Source organism: Staurois parvus, unplaced genomic scaffold, assembly GCF_062004578.1.
Source record: "Staurois parvus isolate SC_StPar_1 unplaced genomic scaffold, SC_StPar_1.0 ptg000221l, whole genome shotgun sequence".
Taxonomy (NCBI): domain Eukaryota; kingdom Metazoa; phylum Chordata; class Amphibia; order Anura; family Ranidae; genus Staurois; species Staurois parvus.
The window spans coordinates 3,376,641-3,387,769 of NW_028318017.1; the positions used below are offsets into that span (position 1 = coordinate 3,376,641).

Here is an 11,129-nt window from a genome sequence, read left to right on the forward strand (position 1 = left end):
GTCAAACATCGGCCGATTTTTTTTTTTTTTTTTTAAATAAAACATCGGTCGTTCGATCGGCCAGCATTACCACCGTTAAAAAAAATATATAATAGCGGACTGGAATTCTTATTATTCTTCTTCTTCTTTTTCTTCTTGGAGGTCACAGCTCATGCTCAAATTTTTTATTGGTAAAACGATCGATTGATTTGCCCATCATTGCCAGGAAAATCAGCTGATCGTCAAAATTGGCCGCAAATTTTCCAACATGCCTGAAAAAAATGTGCGAAAAACGGCCGACCAATTAACCCACTAATGGTGCAAAGATTCGGCCGATTTTCAACCTGTCTATGGCCGGCATTATATATCCCCCCACTTTCAGATGCCATTGTAATGAGATAATCAGTGTTATTCACTTCACCTGTCAGTGGTCAGAATGTTATGGCTGATTGGTGTACAGTCCATACACAGCACAGCACAAGGTCGGGGTCACATTACCAGACGCTTCTCGGGGCTGCAATTCCTCTGAGCTCCACAAGGTGGGGATCTCACTTCTACCCAGACAGGAAGTCTCTATGGAAGGCAGACAGGAAGTGATGTCAGGAACAGATAGGAAGTGATGTCAGGTACAGACAGGAAGTCTCTATGGAAGACAGGAAGTGATGGCAGGTATATATAGGAAGTTCTGGGTGAGAGGTGAATGGGGAGGAAGTAGAGAGAAGATGTTGGTGGGTTTTCCAGCAGAGGAGGTAATTATATGTTATTTCCCATTTCTTTCAGGTACTTATATAGCACCATCAATGTATGCAGCACTTTACATATATATTGTACATTCACATCAGTCCCTAACCCTCAAGGGGCGTACAATCTAAGGTCCCCAACTCACATTCATACATACACATATTAGGGACAATTTAGACAGGATCCAATTAACCTACCAGCATGTCTTTGGAGTGTGGGAGGAAAGTGGAGTACCCGGAGGAAACCCATGCAGGCACAGGGAGAGCATGCAAACTCCAGGCAGGTGGGACCATGGTTGGGATTTGAACCAGCGACCCTAGCACTGCCACTGCTGTTACCCTTGAAGGTGTGCTCAGACAGCAGGACTGTGAAGAATGGGGGACTGGAGGACTCAGGGAGATGCTGAGGGGCATCTTTGGGTCTGTGATGGCCCTCCCATCCACACTTATTTTTCAGACCTCACAGAACAGGCAATCTTAACCATCTTATTATTTCACTGGTCAAGTGATTTGTTCTGAACTATCAAGGCCATTCCTTCACTCGTTGGTGAGCACTTGTTCCTAGAGGAGTTCTGTTTCATTTGCAAACCAATTAAAAAAACAAAACAAACCCAACAGAGAAAAGGGAATTTCTGATCCGACAAGCAAAGAGGGTTATGGGTCCTCCAAGATGTCACAAACACTAAGCAGTCCAAACTATATGTGTTCCCATGGGGGCAGTAGTCCTTAAATGTCCATCAACCCTCCTATCCCCCCCTCACATCCACATCCTATTATTGTGTGACCAATACCATCCAAATCATTCTTACTTTCATTTCCCAAAGTTATCCGTCTACAAGGAGACCTGTATAGATCACATGATGGCACCAATGAGGATGGAGGAGGACCGGAGTCACATGACTGAGAAGATACTAAACCTCACCCTGGAGATCCTCTACCTGCTGACCGGAGAGGTGAGGAGGATTCTGGGAGGTCACATGACATCACTCTTAGCTCTATTAATAAACACAGACCTGACTGGAGAGGTGAGGAGGATTCTGGGAGGTCACATGACATCACTCTTATCTCTATTAATAAAACAAAGACCTGACCAGAGAGGTGAGGAGGATTCTGGGAGGTCACATGACATCACTCTTAGCTCTTTTCATAATACACAGACCTGACCGGAGAGGTGAGGAGGATTCTGGGATTCTAACATGATATTCCTATTGGTTCTTCAATACAGATTTTTCCTCTTCTGAAGTCAGGTGATCATATGACCATCACAGTGCCTCCATGTGACTCCCTAAAACCTGAGAGACACAACATGCAGCAGATTCTAGAAGTCACAGAGAAGATGATGGAGCTGCTGACAGGAGAGGTGAGCGGTGCCGGGAATTCTGGGACATTCTCTAGTAACAGACAAGGGATGTGTCTGGATGGTGACTGTATCATTGTGTGTGTCAGGTTCCTATAAGGTGTCAGGGTGTCACTGACCATCTCTTCATGGAGGAGTGGGAGTTTTTAGAAGGACACAAGGATCTCTACAAGGACGTCATGATGGACAATCAGCCGCCCCTCACATCACCGGGTAAGAGGAGACTTTATTGTAAAGGAGAGAGCAGTACGGAGGATCCACCTAGATCCCCCATCATCTGATAAACACATAGAAACAATGGATTCAGTCTCAGGAGATGGGAGGCAGCAGTGTGGGACCTTTGCAGCTTGTCTCGTGAACATTTAGAACGGGTCTCCAAACTTTCTAAACAAAGGGCCAGTTTACTGTCGTCCAGACTTTAGGGGGGCCATTGGGAGTAGAAATTTTCCTGGTATCAATGGGCGTAAACAGTGCAGCTTTGGCATTAGAGAGAGGAAAACTGCACTATTGTTGTCAGTGGGAGAAATACTGCTTTGTTGATGTCAGTAACAGGAATTATGCCCCATTGTTGGTAGCAGTGGGAGGAAGAGTGCCCCGAGGGCCTGATAAAGGCAAGCAAAGGGCCACATCCTGCCCCCAATCTGCAGTTTGGAGACCACTGATTTAGATTATCACTGATTGCGGAATACCAATATTATGAGTTATGATCCCTGCATTGTATACTCCATGCTGTACATTACATACTCCCGACCCCTGCACTATATACTCTGTGTTGTACATTACATACTCCCGACCCCTGCACTATATACTCTGTGTTGTACATTACATACTCCCGACCCCTGCACTATATATACTATGTTGTACATTACATACTCCTGACCCCTGCACTATATACTCTGTGTTGTACATTACATACTCCTGACCCCTGCACTATATACTCTGTGTTGTACATTACATACTCCTGACCCCTGCACTATATACTCTATATTGTACATTACATACTCCTGACCCCTGGACTATATACTCTATATTGTACATTACATACTCCTGACCCCTGGACTATATACTCTATATTGTACATTACATACTCCTGACCCCTGCACTATATACTCTATGTTGAACATTACATACTCCTGACCCCTGCACTATATATTCTATATTGTACATTACATACTCCTGACCCCTGCACTATATATTCTATATTGTACATTACATACTCCTGAGCCCTGCACTGTATACTCTATGTTGTACATTACATACTCCTGACCCCTGCACTACATACTCTCTGTTGTATATTACATAGTCCTGACTTCTGCTATCCCCCCACTGTTTTATATATACACATATTATGGATTATCTTTGGTTACACCCATCACAGACTTTTACATGGTGATAATAATGTGATAACATCCTCCACCTTTGGACCCTTAAACAGAAAGTGATAATGGGGGAGGAGTCAATACCCCAATGATGGTGGTCTTCAGGATCAGTCCAGTCTTCATCTTGGTTGTTCTCCCCCCATCCTCACTCTCTGACCTCTGGTGGGGCTCAGCCCCGCTGTTCTTCATGACTAAATCATGGACTAAATAAGGAAGTGCAGTACTTCTTGTGTTGGGAAGATGGTGATGAGTGATAGAGGGGGTGGGGACCCTCGTCCTATAATCCCCTCATCACTGTCCCTCCTATAAAAGACAGTTCTGGTTGTTTCCTCACTCTCTGACTAAGGTCCATGAATAAAGAAATGACCTGGTAGGAGATCAGAGGAGCCATTTCCTAGTTCCCTTGAGGGTGGAATTGTAAGCTCCTCAGAGACCAAGCTTCCTGATGTGGGCGGAGTCCTGGTTTGGGGGAACCAATCTGCTCCTGTCTAGTAATCCTCTTTGTCTTTGTATTTTAGTCCATGGCCGGGAGATGAGGAAAACCTCCGAGGATTGTCTCACTTTGTCTCCAGACTGGAAAGTAGAAGATGAGGACATCACACAGTATAGTCCAGGAGAAAACCCGGCTCCCTCCAATGTCCATCCGGCACCACGCAGTGTAGATGGACCATCGGATTCCTCGAGTCCTGAGGAACCTCAGACTGTGCGGGACCGGGCCGGCCTTCCAACAGAGAAGAGCTTCTCCTGTATTGAGTGCAGGAAATGCTTTTCATCTAAGTCAGGTCTTTCTCTACATCAGAAATCTCACACAGGGGAGAAGCCACTTTCTTGTCTTGAGTGCGGGAAATGTTTTTCAAGTAGGTCAAATTTTAAGGTACACCAGAGATTTCACACAGGCGAAAAGCCATATTTCTGTCCTGAGTGTGGAAAATGTTTTTCACAGAAGTGCAATCTTAACAGACATCAGAAATGTCACATAGGGGAGAAGCCGTATTCCTGTCCTGAGTGCAAGAAATGTTTTTCACAGAAGTACCATCTTAGCAAACATCAGATTGTCTCCCACATGGGGAGAAGCCACATTCCTGTCCTGAGTGAGGGAAATGTTCCTCACTGAAGTCCTGCCTTCCTGTACATCAGGGATCCCACACAACCCTGGAGATGTATTAGTGCCTTGAGTGTGGGAAATGTCTTCTAGATGAATGTTGCTGGACATCCCAGCTCTCATGTGGGGAAGAAGCACACCCTGATATACACCTCAGATATACTCCATGGCTGATCTTCATCATGGAAGAAACAGTTCATAAGGAGGTCAGAGGTCACCAAAGACATGGAGGAAGTGTGGGACCAGGTTGGCTATAATGTAATGTTGCACAATTTTAACTGATTAAAGTATTTCAGGAAAAATACCTGATTATGATCACTAAATGGAGATGTCATAGGAAATCACTGTGTTAAATTACGGCCAGAAATTGTAATGGCTGGAAGAATGATTGTCATATTCATCCAACAAATCATTTTTTTTTCTTTTAGTTTCCTTCTTCAGACATGGTGTCATACAAATACCTGGGTAAGGCATGCACGTGGGTAGGGGGCATGCGTGACCTACCCACGCCGCCATTCACGGCCGCAGCTGTCAATCACCAGGACCTGACCGGTACTTACTCGCCGGCGCCTGGTGATTTCCGACAGGGAGGAGGACTGCTTTGTTTACTAACCGTTCTCCCTGTCAGCTCGGGCACACTGCTCTGGATGGCTGCGCACAGTACAGCCATCCAGAGCAGTGTGCTTACAGTGAAAGACACCTTCCCCCCCCCCCCCCCCCCCCCCGCGCACCCTAGTAAAGCACACCCAGCACACAGTTAACCCTTTGATCACTCCTCATGTTAACCTTTTCCTGCCCAGTGCCATTAGTACAGTGTCAGTGCTTTTTTCCCCTTTCATCTTTCAGGCCAGCACCTTGAGAGACCTCGGCTCCTCCCCATCTGAGGAAACACCTCCACCCTAAAATAAAAGAGCTCCACTCCCCTCTGACCTCAGTTCAGGTGTTTCCTCCGGTGGGGAGACACGAGGAGGCGCAAGGTGCGGCAGACGACGGGAGCCGAGGGCCGGATATCCGGCTGTGAGGCTCGGCGCAGCCGGGAGTGAAGGCCGGAGTGTCCAGCTGCATATCCTCCCAGGGCAGGCTGCGGTGCAGTGGGCACGCATCCCGGGTGACGGGACTGAGCACGTACCTGCTCTTCGCCCCCCGACCCTCTCCGGCGAGGGGGGGGCATCGGGGTGGCTGTGGTGAGATCTGGGGAGGATCGGGGGAAATTCCCCTCCTTCCCACGCTGGCGGTCTGAGGACTTTGCCGGGCTGGATGTCGGGAGACGGCGGTTTCCGCTTTCGGTCGCAACCCTCACACCACGGTGGCGCAAATTTTAAAAAGGAGGTGCGGTGCACAGCGGCCTGGGGGACAGGCCAGCACCAGGCGACCACCCTCCTGAGCGAGATGTCAGAGGCACCGGGACCAGGAGATGCCAGCACCAGCCAGACACAGGTAGCTTCTGTGAGTCACAGGGAACCCCTCGTGACTGGGGAGGAACCAGTGGGGGATTCCCGGTCTGAAGAGGAGCAGAGAAGGCAGGGGCCCCTCCCGGTACAAATTGACCCTAGAGGAGGTAGATGAGCTCCTGGGGGCTATATGCGAAACCCTGGACATTAAGGAGGAGGTTAAGGCCTTATCTCTCCATGACCAAATGTATCAAGGGTTGGAGGAGCACAAGCACAGAATATTTCCTGTGCATGACATTTTGGTGGACACTATTAGGAAGGAGTGGCAGGACCCGGAAAGGAAGCCGTTCTTCTCTAAGGCGTTGAGAAGGAGGTTTCCGTTTTCGGAGGACCCGGAGGCAGTCTGGAACAAGAGTCCTAAGCTAGACATGGCCTTTTCCCAAACGACCAGTAGGACAGATCTGGCGTTTGAAGACATGGGGGTCTTACCAGACTTATTAGACAGAAGGGCGGAGTCTCTCCTTAGGAAGGCCTGGGACTCAACCCTGTACAACCTGAAGCCGGCCATGGCTACAACGGTGGTAGCCAGAAACTTAAGAGTACTGGCTTACACAATTAGGCCCATATTGTGGCAGACTCTCCCAAGGAAAAAATCTTGGCCTCTTTGAGACCCTTTTGCAAGGGGTTGGATATATCGCGGGCGCTTCCGCAGAGTCGGTGAGGTTGGGAGCCAGGTCTGCTGCCCTGACCAATTCAGCTAGAAGGGCGCTGTGGTTGAAACCGTGGCAGGGGGACATCACTTCTAAAATTAGGTTGTGCGGCATCCCCCTCACAGGAGACTGTCTGTTCGGCCCAGGGTTGGAGGAATTATTGGACCGGACTGCTGACAGGAAGAAGTCCTTCCCCCTCAAGAGGAAAGTGCAGGAGGGAGGGACACGGAAGGCCCGCCCGGCAAAGAGGCTGAGCCTGCGGCCAGCAGGTCAGGGTAGGTCTGCTGGGCAGAGAGGTAGGGGGGGTGATTTTTCGCCCTCCTGAGCAACCCCAGAAACCGAGGTGACTCTGTTCCTCCTGTGGGAGGGAGATTGGCGGCCTTCCTCCCACAGTGGGAAGCCGTGGTCGCCAGCCCCTTCATTTTGGATATCATCAGAAGGGGTTACCGGTTGGAGTTTATAGGGCCGCCATCCGAGACATTCCTTGTGACGACCCGTCCAAAGGATCCGGCGAAGGCCGCTGCTCTGGTGGATGCCTTGGAGGTTCTAGAGTCCCAGGGGGTCATCACCAGGGTCCCGGAAGAGGAACGAGGGAAGGGGGGTTTATTCCCATGTGTTCTTGGTTCAAAAGCAGTCTGGGGCGTTCAGGCTGATTTTGAACCTAAAACCCCTGAACAGGTCAGTGCGTTACCGGAGGTTCCGCATGGACTCCATTTTTACAGTCAGGTCCCTAATCCCGCCAGGTGCTTTCATGGCATCCATAGACTTAAAGGACGCCTACCTGCACGTGCCCGTGGCGGAGGCCTCTCAGCGGTTCCTCAGGTTGGCAATAGGGGGAGAGGGAGGAATTCGACATTGGCAGTTCAGGGCTCTTCCATTCGGACTTTCCTCCTCGCCAAGAGTATTCACCAAGGTTCTGTCTGAGGCACTGATTTCTATTCGCTTAAGGGGGATTTCAGTGGTAGCCTATCTGGACGATCTGCTGCTCTTCGCAGATTCAGAGGCTCACCTGCGGCAGGATCTGGTTATAGTGAGGGGCCATCTAGAAAGCTTGGGGTGGATTTTGAATCTAGAGAAGTCCTGTCTGGTGCCTTCTCAGAGAGTGGTTTACTTGGGCTACACTCTAGATTCAGTAAATCAAAAGACCAGCCTGACTTCAGAGAAGATCACCAAGTTGGAGGCAGGGATCAGATTACTGCTAGGGAGCAGGTCGATATCAATAAGGCAGGCCATGTCAGTACTTGGATTACTGACAACGTCCATTCCAGCAGTTCAGTGGGCAGGTCTGCATATGCGTCCCCTCCAGTTGTGGGTCCTGAGAGTTTGGGACAGGAGGAGTCACTCCCTAGAAAACCGGGTCCTGGTTCCCCCCAGTGTGAAGAGGTCTCTGTGGTGGTGGAGGAGATCGTCCAGCATAACTCAGGGGCTGTTGTGGTGCTTTCCGGTATCCAGGGAGGTCACTACGGATGCCAGCTCCAAGGGATGGGGAGCCCACCTGGGAGACTTAGTGGCTCAGGGGGAATGGTCCTTAGTGCAGAAGGGCGAATCCTCGAATTGGAAGGAATTGAGGGCACTGGGGGAGGCTCTGCACTCCTTCCAAGCGTGGGTCACGGGCCAGCATGTGCGTGTCCTAACGGACAATGCCACGGCAGTGGCTTATGTAAACAGGCAGGGAGGAACAAGGAGCAAGGCCCTCGGAGCCTTAGCGGCAACGCTGTTGTCCTGGGCAGAGGTGAACTTGGCGTCCCTGTCTGCGATATACTTGAGAGGGGAGCTGAACCAGAAGGCAGACTTCCTGAGCAGGACTCAGCTCAGGGAGTCGGAATGGGCCTTGAACCCCGAGGTCTTTCAGGAGATTGTGCGGAGGTGGGGATCCCCGGATGTGGACCTTTTTGCCTCGGGAAGGAACAACAAGGTCCCAAATTTCTTCTCTCTATCCCACAGGGATGGGTCAAAAGCGGTGGAAGCATTAGGTCAGAGGTGGGACTACCGGCTTTGTTACGCCTTCCCCCCGGTTCCTTTGCTTCCCCTGGTCCTAAGGAAGTTCAGGACAGAGGGGACCTCGTTAATCCTGATAGTTCCCTTCTGGCCGCGGCGGGCGTGGTTCATGACCCTAAAAAATTTAGCCTCTCGTCCACCCTGTGGGCTGCCACCAAGGGAAGATTTGTTAACCCAGGGGCCGGTTCTTTGCCCCAGCGTGGGAAGATTGAGGCTAACGGCCTGGTTTCTGAGCAGCAGCTCCTCTTAGAGAAAGGGTTCTCGCCTAGGGTAGTGGCGACATTACTGGCCAGTAGGAAGGAGGAGACCCAGGCCATTTATGGTAGGGTCTGGGGTTGCTTTACAGCCTGGTGTGACCAGGCATCAGTGGCAACCCATAGTTTGGTTTCCGTGTTGGAATTCCTGCAGACGGGGACAGACAAGGGGTTGTCTGTCAGCACGCTCAAGGGCCAGGTCTCGGCCCTCAGTGTGTTCCTAGAAACGCCCCTGGCCAGGGAGGCGTTGGTGAGTAGGTTTTTTAAAGCTCTGGTGAGGCAGAGGCCTCCAAGGTCCAGACCGTTTCCGGTGTGGGATTTGGCCAAGGTGCTCGGAGGGATGACTAGGGCTCCGTTCAAGCCCCTGGAGTCCTGCCCAATTAGTGAGCTCACCATTAAGACGGCTTTTCTGGTGGAAATTACCCAGGCAAGGAGGGTATGTGAACTGGAGGCCCTATCGATCAGAACACCTTATCTCCGTATTTTTTTGGACAGAATAGTTTTCAGGACGGACCCGTCCTTCGTTCCGAAGGTGGCCCAGAGCTTCCAGAGGGAACAGGACATTGTCCTTCCCTTGTTTTTTCCTGACCCGGTGGGGGTAGTTCAGGAAAAACTTCATTGTTTGGATGTAAGAAGGTGCGTACTCCAGTATCTAGAGAAGACTAGGGAGTTTAGGAGCACCAAATCCCTTTTTGTTTTTTTCAAGGGGGCTAGAAGAGGCAAGAAGGCGTCTAGAAGGACGCTGGCCAGCTGGCTGCGGCTGGCAATTGCAGGAGCGTATCAGGCTGAGGGCCTGAAGGCCCCGGAGGGTATCAGAGCGCATTCCACCCGAGCGGTGGCAGCTACCCAGGCAGAGCTAGCAGGGGCTTCCCCAGGGCAGATCTGCAGAGCGGCAACATGGTCCAACTATGACACATTTGCCAAGCATTACAGACTGGACCTGTGCAGGAGCAGGCCTTTGGTCGTAAGGTCTTGCAAGCAGTTAGCCCGCCCGAGGGGTGAGTACTTGCTTATCCTCTCAAGGTGCTGACCTGAAAGACGAAAGGGGAAAAATCAAGTTACACTTACAGTAACGTCTTTTCCAGGAGGCTTTCAGGCCAGCACCGGTTTCCCACCCAGTGTTGATATTGGTTATGTGAAGATGGCTTATTACGATTATGTTGTCTCGCATTGTGTCTCCCCAGGTGACCGGAAGATGCTTGGAGAACTGAGGTCAGAGGGGAGTGGAGCTCTTTTATTTTAGGGTGGAGGTGTTTCCTCAGATGGGGAGGAGCCGAGGTCTCTCAAGGTGCTGGCCTGAAAGACTCCTGGAAAAGACGTTACCGTAAGTGTAACTTGATATTTTTTTTTTTTTTTTTTTTTTTTTTTTAGTATTGATCACTGTATTGGTGTCACTGGGGATGTCAGTGACACCAAGTCAGTCCACCCCCTCAGTGTCAGAATGTCTGCCACAGTCTTACTATAAGTCGGTGATTGCCGCCATTACTAGTGGGAAAAAAAATCCTTGTACACATACCACCATTTGTAAATGCTATAGCTTTCACATAAACCAATTCATTTACACATATTGGGATTTTTCTTTTTTTTTAATTAGCAAAGACATTTCGCAGAATACATTTTGGCCTAAATTTATGAGGAAACTTGATTTTTTTTATTTTTTTTTTTACTGGACATGTTTACTAACAAAAAGATATAGATAGATCTATATATGTGTATATGTGTATATATGTGTGTGTGTGTATATATGTGTGTGTATATATATATGTGTGTGTGTGTGTGTATGTATATATGTGTGTGTGTGTGTGTATATATGTGTGTGTGTGTGTGTGTGTGTGTGTGTGTGTGTATGTATATATGTGTGTATATATATATATATGTGTGTGTGTGTATATATGTGTATATATATATGTGTGTGTGTGTGTGTGTGTGTGTGTGTGTGTGTATATATATATATATGTGTGTGTGTGTGTGTATGTATATATGTGTGTGTGTGTGTGTGTGTGTGTGTGTATGTATATATGTGTGTGTGTGTGTGTGTGTGTGTATGTATATATATATGTGTGTGTGTGTGTGTATATATGTGTGTGTATATATATATATATATGTATATATATATGTGTGTGTATATATATATATATATATATGTATATATATATATATGTGTGTGTATATATATATATATATGTATATATATATATATATGTGTGTGTATATATATA

The 11,129-nt window shown here is 48.7% G+C and overlaps 1 protein-coding gene across 1 annotated transcript; it reads left to right on the forward strand.

Annotated features, from left to right (window-relative positions):
* Window positions 1-680: 680 nt before the first annotated feature.
* On the forward strand, window positions 681-2,364 carry LOC149460801 (gastrula zinc finger protein XlCGF66.1-like). The gene is made up of 4 exons (XM_089679314.1): window positions 681-728; window positions 1,544-1,672; window positions 1,945-2,079; window positions 2,166-2,364. The coding sequence occupies exons 1-4, from the start codon at window positions 702-704 to the stop codon at window positions 2,355-2,357; spliced, it is 483 nt and encodes a 160-aa protein (XP_089535440.1). The 5' UTR covers window positions 681-701; the 3' UTR covers window positions 2,358-2,364.
* The last annotated feature ends 8,765 nt before the right edge of the window (window positions 2,365-11,129 follow it).